Consider the following 17,778-nt stretch of genomic DNA (forward strand, 5'->3'; position numbering starts at 1 on the left):
AGTCTGTGATGTTCGAAATCCAACAACAAGCCCCGACAACCCTTGTTTCTACTTCATGACTATATCAGATCATCACCCAGCGACCGACGACCATCGCCGACCGTCGCCCTGTCTCCAGCGACCCTCGCCAACCGTCGATCTGCCTCCGTCGAGTCTCCTGGTTGCTGGATTTGGTCTAGATCTACTGGATTGGTCTGCATCTTTGTTTGTACTATGTGGGTCTCGGTTACCTGGTTTTCTGTTCGTGATACAAGATCTTCTGATGTTCAAATCGTGTTCTTCTCTCGGTAAATACTGCTTTTGGTCAAATTGTTATATTATGTGGTTTATGGGTGCGTAGTGTTGGATCAGATCTGTCAGCTTTGGTTTTTTTTATCATTAATTCCGTTCGTGCACTGTTGATAATGTTGGGTGGCTATTTAGCTTGGTGATCAGTTGGTAGCTATGAAGCACGGATACTCTATTTTGGCCTCCATATCACGTACCGTACGCATAACGGATACGGATACGCTCCGGATATGTATCCAATACGTTTTTTAAAGTATCCGGTTTTCAATTTTATTTTTTGGTGTCCCGATACGTTTTGGATACAACTGGATACGTTTGGGGGTAAATTTGTTATTACTTAAAACATATGGGTTTGAACTGTAATTAGGGCTATATATCTTTGATTTCCTCTTACTGACGATAAAAGGCATAAACGAAAAGAAAAGAAAAGGCAAAAACGAAAAGGGGGAAGAAAGCGATCCATCTCTGTGTCTCTCATCTCTCTCTCTGGACTGGTAAGCTCTCCTCTCTCTCGTTTCTCTCATCTCTCTCTTCTCGTCTCTCTCTTCTCTCTCGTCTGTCCTCTCTCTCTCTCTCTCTCTCTCTCTCTCTCTCTCTCTCTCTCATCTTGCTATATGTGTGTGTGTGTGTGTGTGTGTGTGTGTGTATATATATATATATATATATATACACACACACACACAACGCTGCAGATATTAGTTATTGTTGTCGTCTAATTTTTTTTATATTGAATTTTTTTTTTTATAACAGTATATTGAATCCATTTGTGTCTCTTCTCTCATCTTGTTGTGTAGCATATACATACATTATACATATATATATTTATATTTATATATATACAACGCTGTATAGATATTAGTGACTATTGTTGTCTGATTTTTATTTTTATTTTTATAACAGTATATTGAATCCGAATGGATTCTACTTCTGTTGGTACTAGTACTGTAGTAGCTCTGTTTCCTTATCCTCACAAACGAATGCAGTGGATACTAGTAATCCTCTTTGAAGTTATGTTACAAAATTAGAGAAATTGGGTGATCAAAGGGGAAATACTTGTGTAAGGGATAACTTTAGTCGCCAATGGAATATTATTTTTATTTATTTTTATATTCAACGTATCCCCAACGTATCGTATCCTACTTTTTGGAAAAATCATGTATCCGCGTATCCGTATCTCGTATCCATATCCGTGCTACTTAGGTTGGTAGTCGTTAACTCTATTAATTGATTTTGTTAATTTTGTTGATTTTGTTCATTGGTGTTGATTTGGTGCAATGGATGAGAGTGATAAGCCTGTGTCAACTTCTAGTTCCACTGTTGTTGGTAATTCTGTTCGTACTTCTCGGTTTCGGGAGAGGCTGTCTATTACCTCCACACCTTTGAATGGTAAAAATTATGCAGTTTGGGCTAAAGCAGTTGAGGTTAATTATCTGGGTCAACCAGTATCAGTATTTGCTTGATGACCCTCTAGCGAAGACGGCCTCTACATATCAGGCATGGGAATCTGAGGATTGCCCGGATTCGATCTAAGTTGTGGAATAGTATGGAAGAATATATTGCTAACACGCTTGTTTTCTTAGATACTTCATACTGCCAAAAAGGTATGGACACAAGCTCAGGAGATGTATTCTGGTGTTAACAATCTCTGTCGGACGTATGATTTTCATCCATCCTTTTCTATATCCCAGAGTGATTTATTTTTGGAGGCTTACTATGCCAAATTTCGCGGTATTTGTGAGGAGCTCAATATCAATATTTGTGAGCCTATTTCATCTGACATTCAGGTTATGCGATGCCAACGTGAGCGTATGCAGGTTGCTCGATTCATATCTGGTGCATCCACTGATTTTCGTGGTGTTAACAATCAGCTCTTAGGATCTCGGGATTTACCTTCTCTCAGTGAGGTATTTAGTCATCTTCGTCAGTCATTTGTGTCTGAGTCAGCGCCATCTCTTAATCGTTCAGCATTAGCGTCTGTTGTTTCTGGTAGTACAAGCCCTTCCTTCAACCGTGGTCGTGGTCGTGATTCTGAATTTAGTGCTCGTGGTCGTGATTCTGGAGTTAGTGGTCGTGGTTTTGATGGTCGTGATTCTGGTTTTGGTACTCATGGAGGTCGCATGTCAGGGGGAGGTGGCCGTGATCGCGACCGTGATTCTAAGTTGTGTACTTATTGTTGGGGAACCAATCATACAGTGGAGTATTGTTATCATCTTCACGGGTTTCCTCAGGCTAATTAGGTTGCTATTTTTCAAGATGCTGGACAGCTTACTCTGCCTTCTGCCGACAATGTGGTGACTATCTTTGCTGAGGAGTACCAGCGCCTTCTGTCAACTCAGCCTCCATCTTCTTCCACCACTGCTACGCTTACTCAGACAGGACCTCCAGACGAGGAGGAAGATTGGTGGGGGTGCTGAACGTGGTGGTTTGTATTCCTTCCAATGTTCTAAAAGTCGCTCGGCGCTAGTCGGGTGGTCAGCCACCTTCGAGCGATTAATCGGATTAATCGGTAATTAATCGGCGCATATTAATTAGTAATCGGTGATTAATCGTTAATCGGACCTAATCGGATAGGCTCCACCAACGATTAATCAGCAATTAATCGCCGATTAATTCCTTGTTTTAGAACACTGATTCTTTCACCGTCGTTCATTGGTCGTTGAAATCGTTTGTTGGTCGATGGTCATTGAATTCATTCGTTGATTCGTTGGTTGTTAAAAACGTTCGTTGGTCGTTGGTCGTTGAATTCGTTCATTGATTCGTTGGTCGTTAAAATTATTTCGTTGAAGTCGTTGAAATCGTTGAAGTTGGATGGTCGTTGAAGTCGTTTCGTTGGTTGAAATCGTTGAAGTCGTTTCGTTGGTTGAAGTCGTTCGTTGGTCGTTGCTATTGAAAGTTGTTCCATTGTTTTTAACAAGTTGGTTGTTTTTCGTTATTGCTGTTAGTAGTTAAGGTAATTGTTTCGTTGGTTGATATGTAACAAGCTGGAGAGTCTCCAGCTTGAGGGGGAGTGTTAGAATATAGTATTAGTAGTAGTCCCACATTGCTTAGTTTACTTATTTAATATGTGAGTCGTTTATATAAATAAGATTGTTATGCGTTAGGGTTATTTAACACCCTACACACTTTTCCTTCTTTCTCTCACAACAAGCACGATTCCATTATATCTCGGGAACAAGTCACTATGGGAGTTATCAATGAGACAAATCCGGCCGAGCTTTAGACAAATTGGAAAGCAGGCACAATTCTCATTGACAAATTGGTTTAAGTTATACGCAATTAATATGACAGAGGGAGCAAACTTCATGAACCATCTAGACAAGTTCAACAGATTTATTGACCAAAACTGAATGCCATGGGTGCGAAGATCAAGGAGGAGCCGAGGAGGATAAGGCAACCATTTTGTTGGTCTCCTTACCTTTGTTGAATGAACATCACACTCTGACATACAGGAACGATACCGTTGTGTTTGATGTGGTGGCGGCTATGCTCATTTCCCACGAATCTATTGGGAAAACGGAGAGCGAGAAGACCTTAGATGATGGGGTCATAGTTGTTATCCCTATGCTGGTTATAGTTTAGTATTCATCTAATTTCTTTGTCGTATTGGATCTCATTCTCCATAACTTAAGGTTTATTTCATCTTGGTTTGGTTTGGTGCAAGCTACTTTTTGAGGACTAAGATAACATTTTGCGCGTTCCAAATTGCAATATGTCATCAAAACTCCCATCCTGTAAAGCTACATAAGTTAAGAAGAACAAAACTTGAGGTGCTTTTCTTCCTGTCCTTTGTTAACCTTTTCAAAGATCATCTTATAATCAATAGATGCTACCATACGAACTCCTATCATAAGACTCTACCATGTAGCCTCGCTCCTCCACCCTGCCACTGTCCTGCTTCGGGCAACTGGCTCCAAATCCTACATCCTCTTGTTTTGATTCACAAAATATCATCCAGGAACCAAATTTGGACTCCATTTAGACTTATATCAGTGTATGCCAAATCAACTCTTTAAGATGGGATTTCTTCTCCCAACAATCTAAAATATGTTGTCATCTCAAGTTTCAAGTTTTCTTCTGTTATGGCTCGAAACAGAAACATAATTGAAATTGGTTACGGTTGTTTCTCTTTTAGGATTGCAGTGGAACTAAGGAAACCAAATATCTAGGATACATGGCCAGAAAGTATGAAAACCAGGTTCCTAAGTACTCCTCTAGAAGCCATTGCAGTAAATAATCATCTTTAATCAGAAAATAAAACTGGTTTCCAATTAGCATGTAGGAAGCAAACACCAACAGAATGCCTACCTGCACTCCATCCATAACCTTGTGGTGATGAGCAAAAATTATCATTTTATGAGAACTAACGCCAAGTTCCAAATTATCTACGACATCTGACTCAGCAAAGATGGGGTGCATGGAAAGCCACTTCAAAAATCCGGACAATTTTGCTATACCAATTTGTTGCCAGGAGAGTATCCTCAAAGATTCGCGACAGCTACTTCTATCTGAAAGCAGCAACAAATTATTGTATTATACTGAATAAGTTTGAGCATGCCGTCTTCACCCATAAATTAGTCATGCAGCTCACAAGCCTCTGAAAACCAGGATAACAATTTGGGAATTCCTAAAACTTTACAATGTGAACAATATCAGCATGTCATCAAGAAACCAAAATGATGAATCTGACTAAAGAAAACACGCTGCCACAGCATTCACAGAGAGAGAGAGTAGGGCACAACAGGGACACCTTAATCAACAAATATATACACATAAACACATAGATATCACAAAACCTCTGATAACCAAGTTCACAATTCGGAAAATCCTGAAATTTTGAAATATGACCAATATCAGCAACTAATCAGGAAATCAAGATAGCAAACAGAGAAAATAATGGTAGATATACTCCCTCCATCCCATATTTTTAGTCCACCTTTCCATTTCAGAATGTCCCAAAATAAATGTCCACTTTACAAAGTCAAGGACAAAATCATTGTAGGTTTCCAAAACTATCCTCCACAAAGGGTATGAACACTTAAAATTTTGAACTAGAGGGGCAATTTTGGTAAAAGTCACCTTTTGATGTGATTTGAAGAGCATTAAATGAGTGTCCCCTTAAAAAGTTGAAACTCCCAAGAGGGACTAAAATTATGGGATGGGGGGAGAATTTCTTTGGTTACATAAGTATATACTTAATGTCATAAGAAAAATATCAACCTTGATATTACTAATAACAGATGTATCCGTATTTTACCATACCAAAAAGACCAATATCGACTTTTGAATTTGTAACATAGAATTATGAACAAATTGGAAGTTTTGAGATATAGTGAAACAAACCCTAGAATTCAAACAAATGAAAGAAGGATTGATTAACAAGGGTACATAAACACTGATTTTATGCTAGTGTTGGATTGGTAAGTTGAAGTTTCATAATGCTAATTCATTTCATAAGTTTAAGTTATGACCACGTCTATCCCCCAAATAAGATAAAAATGGGGATAGCATTGATTGAAGAGAACATATTTTACAATTTGTCTGACCCTCTTGACCAACGCTTACTGGTGGTCATCAGTGGAACCCATTAAATAAAGATTAAAGAACAAAGACCATGCTTAAAACGACTTAGCAGATATAACACAAGCAATAGGAAATACAACAACGTTTACTCACTGCTGTAGCTGCTGCTAAACCACCAAATATCAAGTACATACACTGAAGGGCTAATGCATTAGATAATGTTTTCAGTTTTGTGATTTTCGTTTACAGAAACTAAAAACTGTGTTCCAATCCTCCTACCACAATGAAAACAGAAAATATGTTTGGTAAAACGTTTTGCAAAAAGTAGAAGAAGAAACATAAAACAAGTTCGAACTAATTTTCTTGTGTTTTCTTCTACAAATACCACAATAAAATCAAGTATCCGAACCATCAACATTATCATCACAGAAGATCTCAAAAATGTGGTTCTTGTCCCCTTCCTTTCACAATTTGCAGATTAAGCACAGATTACGGACACTAACGTACACAAAATCAGATGTTTTGTGAGAGACCAAGGGAAACTCAAATAATTGACTGAAACAGAGAGAACCAGATTTGCAAGGGAAAGAGGAACCCAGAGGAGATAATGCCAGCTGTCTCACATCAGATGAAGGCGATTACCATTGGGGGTTGTCAAAATGTTGTGCAATGATTATCTTGCAACATCAGGATTTGAACTTTGGTTTGGTTGCATGAGAGAGAAGTTGAGGTCACTGTCAACATGGTTTGGATGCCAGTTTTCGTTCCTAAACACTTCAAAACAATTTTTTCTGTTTTGACAATAGCTTAAGATTTTGCAAACATTCATAGTATACTAAAAACAAAAGCAAATTACCTACATGTTTTCTAGTTTGTTTAAAGAAACTTTGAAACCATACACAGAAAACTGTAATATCAACGTAACCAAACAAACCCGAAAAATCTTAAGATTACCATCAAGTTCATCAGATATCTCTAAAGGGTCCTCTGTGGCGTCCTCAGGAACTTTGGCGTCCTCATTTCCTGAAGCATTGCTTTTCACCACCTCACAAAGACTCATTGCTGAAATAACATCTGATCTCTTCAACTGCAAACTTATAATCTGACGGCGTTTGGGTGGCAACTGCACCAACACATGCTTCTTCAAACGTCTTATCTATAGCACGCAAACGTGACAGGTTTTAGAACTCTTTCATTTTAAGAAACATGGGCATAGCCCAAGTCCAGAGGTAAATTAAAAGTTCATATTTGAACTCCTTGGAGGTAAATGTAACAAGACTAAGATATCAGAGTCTAACATCATACAGATTATACTGCAGTTCAAGATGAACCTCTATATCAATTCCTAATTGAGATAATTTTTAAGGTCATAGAAATTGCCAAAACCAAGAAAGTGGAAATGATTCGAGTTACTAACTATTCTTGACAACACTGAGGTGCATCATGAAGTACTAGATTTTGGACAACAAAAGTAGCACTTGTGACAGCCAATGACTTCAAAGTTCAAACACCACAACAAAATGTAATAGGCCCCATTAATATTAAAGCTAAAAATTGATACTTGTGACCCAACGTAATGTGCATTTAGAACTCATAACATCTAAAGCAACAGTAGCATGTATATAAAAACGGACACCTATGAACATTGAAAACCATCGTCATCTTTATGGCATGGTTGAAGATCACAGCCCAGCTGAATAGATGTGAATTGAAAACTTCATTGGGTAATTAAAACAATGTTGTAACAACAAAAGAAGTAGAACTACCAAGCGTAAAAAAACCAAATTAAAAAAGTAAACATTATACCAAAATGCAAACAGAGTACAACAACATACCATAACAGTCTGCTTCAATAAGACATTTAACTCCTCCAAGCGGACACCCTTTGAAAAATCCTGCAAGAATAAAACCATGATATGTATTTCATACATTTTTTAAATAACTAGAAAGAACATCAGAAAATGTTAGCATCACATACTTCGATAAATTTCTGGCAAGAATGTATATATAGTAAGCTGATTCAGCAACCACAGAAATGTTACATAGATTGTAATGCATGAAGTAATCAGTGAATCAAAATACATGCACCATAGCAATGCTTTTCCATTGCAGAATGGAAATAACTAGAAAAATCGCCCACAAGAAAGCGGAAACAGATTCACTTTTAACTATACATATGCGAAAAGTATGTTCATTCATTGATATAAAGTAAAGCTTACCTGATAAGTTTTCCCTTGGCAACCCCGAAAAAATTTGACAGAACAATAAGTCCTCGCAAATTCATATTTATCCTTTCCCAGCAAACCAGGCCTGATTCAGAAAACCATTATAGTGCAAATTAAACCGAATTAACCTAACCACAGATAAATATAGTTAGATGGGTAGAATGCACTTGCACAGTGTACTTACCACAACATATTTATCTGATGGAAAATGTCAAATGGCCTATAATCACCTAAGAGAAGATGCAATATACGATATTAGAATGCATTAGACATAATAAAGAAAATAAGGGCTATGTTAAACGGACTTGGGTAAGATGGCGGTCTCGGCATGTCTAAGCGTCCCATTCATGTAATTCATTGTAGGAAAGGAAGGCAACAAGACCGATGTACAAAAGAAGACCAAGGACCCAAAGGCCCGCCCAATACATCGAAATGCCTAAAAACCAATCTAAGAAGAAACCCATTTACTCCCCATACTCCACTCTACACTCCGAAATATCTATCATATCAAGAAATTGGTCAAGCGAAGTATTGCACTCCCAACTACGCAAACTAGAAAGTGAACAACTCTTAAGCCTAATTCATAGTTCCCAGGGTATATTTATATTTCTTCATATCTTTCTGTAATTTTCCAAGTTAACTGGTGTTCACACAGTGACTTAAAGCATTGCGGCATAATACGGACCTTAGTACATGGGAAAAGATAAAACTCAATTCGTACACATACTTTACTGTATGAATGTCAGCTACACATGTTGGATGCCTAACTTACACCCTCACCTAAATGACAAGCGTCAAGACAGCTACTTGCATATACTCAGCGAGTCAATCTGACTTAGAAAAAGTGGATAAAACTGAAGAAAGATCTTAGACTAACTAAACTAACAAAAAGAATGTCAAAAAACTTGAATGAAGAACTTAATTCAAGTACTAAAAATAATAAAATTCAATCTTCAAATTTGCTTCAGGTCAGATAATGGCAACCTTGACAAAGAAGGCGTCCCCGACAATAAAACTATACGGTTGATCTTTGTTGCTACATCCAAGACAGCTTTTATCTGTTGGTTAACAGGAGAGAGAAGGTAAGAAATGGTAAAACAACAGAGAAAACATTAGCAAGACAATAAAGCCATTTTTAACCTACAATGGAAGTAGCATAAATACAAAAATCAAAATGCAAAAGAACAAAAATCATGGACTAAATAACCCCAGAAACAGTGGTGTATAGGTAGCCCACCTATTATTGTCTTGATTTCATGTAATCCTTTCCTTTCACTAAAAATTAGATAAGTAAGATGCAGAGGCAGCAGAAGCACTACTAAAAATGGTGCAAAACATGTTCTTGATCTCTGAACACTTTACCTCATCTTTTGCACAAAATTGCACATATAACACCAATAAAAGAAATTTTGAATTGTTGGCCAAGGAGTGTATTGTCATATAAAGAGCTGGTCGAACCACAAGGATGAGTTCACCTGGCCCCAACACCTTGCTTCAGCAATAGGTTCGGGGACGAGTTCATCATGACAAGTGGCCCCATCACCTGCTTCAACCTCCAACGATATCAAGTGACATCGCGAGATCTCCAAATACAACCACGAGGCAAGGAACATCACCTATATTATCTAGAACGGATCCTACAACGACAGCGTTTTACGTGGGCAAATTGTCTCCTAGTGTCTACAAGCTCCTGGTGGAATATTGAGTGTGATGCTGATATAATGTCAGGCATGCCACTAAATATATCACATGGTTGGCCATACTGTTTTCGTCTAAGGATCAGTTTAGGTGGGTCAAGAACCTTGCACAGTTGAAGTGTCAATTAGAAATCCTCGATCACGTAACCATTCTCAATTAGATGTCTCACTTGAAGGTGAGATCCTGGAGATGTGAGCCCTAAGTACGCGAGAGTTGACAAGGGAACAAGTAAAACTTAACTCCTCTCCCACACCTCGTGCCAACCCACCGAGCGTTACTTCACATGCTACTAATCATAATTATAACGATACTGAAATGATGAAATGTGAAGCCTTTGTTATCAACTTATCATAGCTTCCATTCTTTTCATTTAGGGTAGAGAGATTCCTACTTTTCTTTTCTTCTTTCTGTCTTGTGTTTTCTTTTGACGAGTCTTACCCCTCTAGCTTCTTTCAGCATTTGGCAACTGTTCTTGAATAAAACAAATCTACTCTTTTGGTCTCTATACAGTAAGCCAAGCTTCAAAATCGTCACTGAAATTGTTGTTCAGCACCAATTCAGTCTTAATTGAAAGTTACTTGGAAAACTATGGGGTTAATTTTCCAATCATCTCTTGAACAATGCTAGAATCCATCGCTAAAAACTTAGGGTAAGACACAGAGTCCATGGTTGGTTTTGATGGGGATAAAACGCAATAGTTCTTTGTTATAATTATAAAACCAATAGTTTAAATTCATTTTCATTCAAGTTCCAAGAGTTCATCTGCTAGCACAACCTAGAGTTATAGATTCGTCTCCAGAGAAGAAAGAGAAAAGGAGGTTGTCGTGGACTACCAAAAGGATGGGGAATATTTAGAGTTTTGTTGTTTTGTCGGTTACGGAAAGTAATTGATGAGTAAGAGGAAGGGAATGGGTGGAAATGATCAAGTAGGGAATCCACCAGTTTGGGGAGGAAATGGGGTTTTATTGAAGAAGGTGAACCAATTCGTGGCTCCGCACGAGGCATCATCAACTGCGTCCCCTCTCTCTCCTCACTCACCATCTTCAACACCATTGTCCATCACCCGCAATGCCAGATGCCACTCGTAGCAACACCACAACCACCAACACGTTCCCCTTGACAGCCACCAACACTCAACCAAAGCACCACACACTCAACTGGCCGAGTACTCGACGATTACTCGGCGAGTAGAAATTACTTGGATTTTTTATTTTATATGTTCCCCAAATGATATTCATAATGCATAATGAGAAGTTCAATGTTCATCGTTCAAACCAAATGAAACCAAGTACGAAATTAATAGTCAATTACAAAGTTCAACGTTGGAACAGCAGCAGCTGCTTCGAACAGCCGCAGTAGCTTGATTGGTGTGTTCACTCGATTAGGGTAAGCATAAAACTATACTGAAATTACACTAACAACCCTTCAAATTTAACATATTATGTATTTTACCCCATTTTTTCAGTTTTTTTTCGATTTTCTCCCCACTTCCGAGTAATCTCGTTTTACCGAGTAATCGGTACTCGCCGGGTAATGCCGAGTAATCGGCTGGCCGAGTAATTCCCACTGAGTAGCCCTAACTCTACTCGGCTAGGCACCGAGTATCGAGTACTCGCCGAGTATTTCCGAGTTTTAGAATGCTGCCATTGATACACATTGTTGTCCAGCATTTTGATGATTTTCTAAATTCTTTTTCACAAAATGTTATCTGTAAGTAAAACAACATATTATCCACAATTACAAATCAGGTAGGCACTTTTGGCATGTCAATGGACCAACAGACAAACAGCACAACATTCAGAAGGTCCTGTTCTCAAATAGCAATGTAACATCAGTTTTGCCCCTTTGCAATGATTAGGAACCAAACTATTCCTTTGTTCCTTCCAAACTATGACATGCTAGCTGGGCACTTACGTTAGAAGTAAGGGCCTGTTTGGATGGGGTGTTGTGAAAGGGTGTTGTGATATACCCCTTTTAGTACCTGGGCCCCACCCCAAGACCCCGTTTGGCAAGTTAATTTGGAGGGGGTATTCTCTTTCGGCCCTCTTCCACTACACCTCCTAATACCCCCTGAGGGGGTGTTAGCCATGGGTAGGGTTTGACCTGTTATTGTGGAATCCCTCTTAAATCCCCTCCATTTCGGACGATTGTACCCCTCCTAATCCCCCTTCCCAGCCCAAGGTACCCATTTCTTGAGCAAAAGTAAAAAAAATTAAGTGTTCCAAATTTCAATCCATTTGAATGGGTGGGAAGATTTTATTTTTCTAATCATTTAATTCTAAAGGGTCATAATTAAATTTTGACTATAGGACTCTCGTTGATTAGCCCTAAGAAAATCGTAGAATCAAATATCTCTTAGGGCTAACCAACGAGGGCCCTCGAATCAAAATTTAATTATGACCATTTAGGATAAAATGATCAAAAAACTAAAATCTTTCCACCGGTTCAAACGGATTGAAATTTGGAACACTTAATTTTTCAACTTGCAGATTATATATTAAAAAATATGGTTAAAAAATTAAGTGCTCTAATTTTCAATCCGTTTGAACCGGTACGAAGATCCTATTTCTCTAATCATTTTATCCTAAAGGGTCATAATTAATTTTTGGTTCCAGGGCTCTCGTTAGTTAGCCCTAAAAAATATTTGGTTCTACGACTTTCTTAGGGCTAATCAACAAGAGCCCTATAGTCAAAATTTAATTATGACCCTTTAGAATTAAATGATCAGAAAAATAAAATCTTCCCACCCATTCAAACAGATTGAAATTTGGAACACTTAATTTTTTTTTGCTAACACGTATTTATTCTAATTATAGTGAAACTAACAAATTTTGTAAAAAAAACACTACATAAGGGCAAAAAAGTCATTTAACCGCTTTTTACATCAATCCCCCTTTCTTATACCCCAAATTAATCCTCCTTCCAAACCAAGTACTATTTAATACCCCCTCCATAAACATCACATCAACGTGGGCCATCCCTTATGAACCAATACCCCCTACTATCCAATCCCCCTTTCTTACATAATACCTTCAAACCTAATCCCGCATCCAAACGGGCCCTAAAATCCATATATTCAACGAATGGAATGAATAAATCACAAATGAAAGTAAATACTACTTCTACCGACAATAAGAAAGAGAAGCCAAATACCTCTCCCGGTTCAGATGCTTTTTTTGTACAGCGTACATGGTGTGATTCATCAACTATCAACACAGCCCACTCTCGCTCCAACATGCTCTTTCGCAAGCGGTGAAGCATTGTGTACGAAGTTACTACAACCTTTGGGCATCTTGACAAATGCGCAGGATTACTTTTCCGGCCAAAAACTAGAAACAGAAAGTTAACATAAATATGATGGAAAACTGAAAGAGGCAAAGCCATTCAGTGGCAGACAATGGTAAACTTCCAAGTCAAAAGTAAATTTTACAGATATGAATTCTAGAATACAATAAAATTCCAGTGCTCTAACAGTGTAAAACATAATGCTGTTGGAATGAATCTTTTACAATTGAAAGACCAAAATCAATGACCATCAAGAAGGATGATGACCCAGAATTTTTCGCCTCCATCATTCCAAAGTCCAAACTTGCCAAAGTTTAAAAACGGGCCCCAAAAACGAGGGACTGTGGAGTTGGTTACAAGTAGAATTTTACTCACAAGATTATCTTCTTCAGATAAGATACCAAAAGTAGACATACATTTGCAGAATAACCGTTAAACAAAAAGATAAGCCTATAGCATGTAAGACACCTTTCTAGTTGAAGGCCTTGATTTTTAACATGACCTACCTATAGGGATGTTTGCAAGCTTCCTTTCCTATGAGGTATACTCCCTTCTTAGCATATTCAAAGACATTAACTCAACCCACTCCAAAAAGATTATTAAAAAAAAAAACAGACATCAAGTCCTCCCCCTGATGCCTATTCAATAAATCTATTACTTATCAAAAAAGAAGATTATTTACCAACTCGATAATTGAATTTCATCCGAAAAAAAGCTCCGACTGTTTTCCTCCATCAATCAAAAAGCTAAAAGGTTGAAAATCTATTCTCCAAGAGTTACTATCATTCTTAGCATCTGATGAACTTAAAAACTTTTTTTTTTATCCATATCTTTAACTTAAAAACAGAAACAACCACAATGGAAGATAAAATTTTAAGTTGGAAGGCTAAAGTTACTTTAACTTAAAAACAGATACAACCACAATGGAAGATAAAATTTTAAGTTGGAAGGCTTAAGTTAATGTGAATATTCCCAATAAAATAGGAGACTTCTCAGAATTTCAGGGCATGTGGCATGGCCACTATTGGCCATGACGTTCTTTCGATACTCGATACAGTTATCAAGGCTATACAAGACAATGGTGTGTTCAACATGTTGTCAATGTCAAAAGGCCCCACCCCAACCAACACACAAGAAGTTAACCAAAGAGAAGAAAAAAGATTTTTCATAATAGTACCGAGATGGAAATCAGCTGGTGAACAAAAAGGAAGCCAACGCTCCAATTCTTCTGCCCATGAAAAACGCAAAATAGCAGGACAGACAACGAGGACAGGACCTTCAGTCATAAAACAACAAGCGATTGCAATTGCCTGAAAACAAACGAAAATATATTAGTAGCAATTCTTCCCTTATTAGGCACACAAGTTTTGTGGACTTTGAATCACATTGAAAGCAAAATATGAAGACCAGACAGACTTTTCCAAATTACACTGCCAATCTAGTTGCGTTGATGGCAAAATTCAATCCCCACATGTCAATAAATATTCTTCATTCGCTAGAAAATTGTGCAACATACCATGACCAAAGATTATAAAGAAATATTTTCCCCACTTCCATCATTACCTGAAGGGTTTTTCCAAGTCCCATTTCATCTGCAATGAGACACCGACCACCCCTTTGTAATCCAAATCTGACACCTTCAAGTTGGAAAGGCATCAGTGCATCAAGCAACATTTTTGGAAGCTTTCTAATGTATTCGTCAACCCTCTCATTGGACAACTGTTCTGGCCGACATGGCAACCACCGCCCTTCAGTCAAGGAATGTGAAAGCCTCCCAACGACATTAAGTGTGCCCCAAGGTATGTCTTCAATTTCAACGCCCTTATAATTCTTCAAACACCTAAGAACTGAATCATAGTCCCCAAGTTTATAAACACAAGCCTTTCCACCACCATGGTTTTGTGTATAGTGCACTAGCACAACCTAATCAAAAAACAAAGCAACCGAATAATTGCTCAATAAGATTCCACAGCTTTCAGTATTGAAGTGGGAAAAAAGCAAACATTAAGATAAACATAAACAAGCTCGAAAGCAACTGATTTAGGAAAGAGAGAAAACACACACAAGAAACTAAATTCCTCAAGTAAAATTTTATTAGACCGATAATAGTTTGAGAGAAGAAAAGGCGACATATTACAGAAATGAATTCCACATCAGCAGTCACAAGGCATTAATATTTTAAGCTCAAGAACCTTATCATGCAATAACTGACTCTTGTACTATAATTAACAATAGTAAAAATTCTGTGTAGACTATTTGCTTTTACCATCTCTGGTACACGCCCACGACCTTTGGGTAGTGATGACATGCATGCCGTACTCAGTGACGATACTAAAGTCAAAGCAGACAGTCACCGTAACATTACCATAACAATTAACACTGTAGCTGTAACTAATTGAAACCTAAACCCCACCAAACAAGTCGCTCATACTAAAATTTGAGATACAAGAAACCACTACCAAGTACATATGAACCAGTGAAACACACAAGATATGCCTAAAAATCAGGATCCACAAATGTACTTGATAAACTCAAGAAACAAGAAACGGAAATGGACAAGGAACTCAACAGAGTTAAATGGTTTTAGTGATCAAATGGAAATTACGAATTAAGACTCAATCACAATGAAGAACAAGAGACGAGTTTACAGGTTAAAGGACAAAGCGAGAGAGAGAGAGAGAGAGAGAGAGAGAGAGAGAGAGAGAGAGAGAGAGAGAGTGAGACAGAGAGAGAGAGAAGAAACGATTACACATTCCACAACTTGCCCTTCTCCCATTCCTACTTTTATAACACTAACTAACTATCAATCTTGGCTGCCAATACCCTGCTTCCAACTCAGTAATCCAACCCTAATTATAGTAATCTACCCAATGACGGGTTACCACGTAGCTGTAGGTTTAGAGTCTTATCTAGCATTCCTATCAGCACTCTACCACCAAGAAGTCCAAGACCATTTTTGACATCTACATTGCGTCATCGTAGACAAACATACAAATTCCCCTGCATAGAGGATCGGCGTACATGCAATACATTGTAACGCACCACGAAAAAATACATACATTCGAGAGGCAGTCGCTGAGTTTCTCCAAGCAAGCGGCTTCACCGGGATAGGCGAAACCCTCCACGGCGTCTGGTGCGACAGAGAACGAATCAGGAGAGCAGATTTCCAGCCGGGCCCGGAACTTCTCGGGCGGAGGGGCGGGGGGTTGGGGCTTGGGAAATGATGGGTCTGCAAAAGAGGAAGGTGGGTGTTTGGGTCTCGGGATAGCGGTGGCGTGGTGGTCGGTCGAGATTTTGCGGCATTTGAATAGCCTCCAGGGGTCTTGTTGGTTGATCGTAGAAGAAGACTCGGCGAGTGCCTTGCGCTTGGCTAGGGCCGCGAGGCGGTTGGATTCGGCCCTCTGCCTCTGCTCCTCCGTCATCTCCATTTTTGGAGCTGGTTTTGGTTAGGGTTCAGAATCCCATTTTTGAACTGATACAAACTTTGAAGTGGGCGGTACCAGAGGTTGGTAGTATTTGTTTTGGGGGAATTCGCTGTTGAGTGGGAGGGACAGAATTTACTGCTACTATTGGTACATACACTCCAGTCCTGCTACACACAGCAATATGTGCACAGATTGTGCACTGATTTTATTATGGAGACCGCCACAGGTCTCATACAAATCATTCGAGCCGTTCATTAAATGTAAAATATTTTTTCAAGGGTCTCCGTAAAAAATAAGCTCAATCCAATAATTATAAGTGCTTCATCCAACTATCTAACTTTTCTTTCAAATTTCCGGATAATGAAAAGTTATATGATTGGATCAAGCATCTACAACATCCATGGCTACCTGACAATGTCGGGCCAAAACCCGATTAAAAATGGATGAGTGATTATTGTCTACAATTTTCGAACTCTTGAGTTTGAAATTTTGGCAGAATTCCGAGTTTTTGAATATGATATTGTAGTCAATTTTCAAACTCTAGAGTTTGAAATTTTGGCATAATTTCAAGTTTTAGAATTTGACAATGTCGGAACAGAACTAGGTTAAAAATGAAGGAGTGATGAGTTAACTCTTGCTGTGATTTCAGCTCCGAAACTACAACATCCATGGCTACCTCTTCCAAACTTCCATTTCCATTGCACAGCCTAAATTGCTTCACTAATTTCCAAACTCTTCTAGCACTAACATATGAGAAGGAACATGTTCAATAGGCTGGTGGTGGTGTGGCGTGGCGTGGTGGTGGACGCTGCTTTGTGCTGATGGTGTGATGGTGGACGGTACTCGTGTTGATGGCGTGGTGGTGGTGATATGAGGAAGAGAAGAATAAGGGAGAAGAAGATGAAGAAACTGATAATGGGAGAGAGAGAAGGGTCGAAGGGGGGAACGGTTGAAGTTCAATTTTTTGGGAAAAAATTAGGTTTGGGGTAGGGAAGGGTAATTTGGGAAGATCATGGGTATTTTTGAGGTTGTATGTAGTAAATTGTTATAAAATTTGGGTGTTTCATTTAGTAGACGTTACATGCAGTAAATTCGCAGTTGCATTAACGTAAGTGCTCGTGGAATTATCACCACCCTTTTAATATATAAACAGTCTAAAAAAATTAAGTACTCCAATTTTAAATCTGTTTGAACAAGTGTAAATATCTTATTATTTTAAAGGATCATAATTAACTTTTGTCTCTAGAACTCTCGTAATTAAGTATCTGCTCTTTATTTAGAATTCTGTGGAGTAGAAACATGATTATTAGAGCCTTAAAGGCAAAAGTTAATTATAT

At 38.4% G+C, this 17,778-nt stretch overlaps 1 protein-coding gene across 3 annotated transcripts in view; it reads right to left on the reverse strand.

The window, feature by feature from the left end:
* Positions 1-16,570, reverse strand: part of LOC131336020 (uncharacterized) — a 48,689-nt gene extending 32,119 nt beyond the window's left edge. For all 3 annotated transcript variants that reach the window (XR_009202727.1, XR_009202728.1, XM_058371625.1), the window contains exons 1-10: positions 16,076-16,570; positions 14,580-14,939; positions 14,194-14,326; positions 12,885-13,060; positions 9,018-9,091; positions 8,218-8,253; positions 8,028-8,118; positions 7,644-7,703; positions 6,763-6,964; positions 4,594-4,793 (exon numbers count right to left, since the gene is read on the reverse strand). Coding sequence is in view for 1 of the 3 variants with exons in the window: in XM_058371625.1 (XP_058227608.1) it covers positions 4,594-4,793; positions 6,763-6,964; positions 7,644-7,703; positions 8,028-8,118; positions 8,218-8,253; positions 9,018-9,091; positions 12,885-13,060; positions 14,194-14,326; positions 14,580-14,939; positions 16,076-16,444 (1,701 nt within the window). In the remaining 2 variants the exon portion in view is untranslated. The remainder of the gene's footprint in view (positions 1-4,593; positions 4,794-6,762; positions 6,965-7,643; positions 7,704-8,027; positions 8,119-8,217; positions 8,254-9,017; positions 9,092-12,884; positions 13,061-14,193; positions 14,327-14,579; positions 14,940-16,075) is intronic.
* Positions 16,571-17,778: the final 1,208 nt, after the last annotated feature.

Source organism: Rhododendron vialii, chromosome 8a, assembly GCF_030253575.1.
Source record: "Rhododendron vialii isolate Sample 1 chromosome 8a, ASM3025357v1".
Lineage (NCBI taxonomy): Eukaryota > Viridiplantae > Streptophyta > Magnoliopsida > Ericales > Ericaceae > Rhododendron > Rhododendron vialii.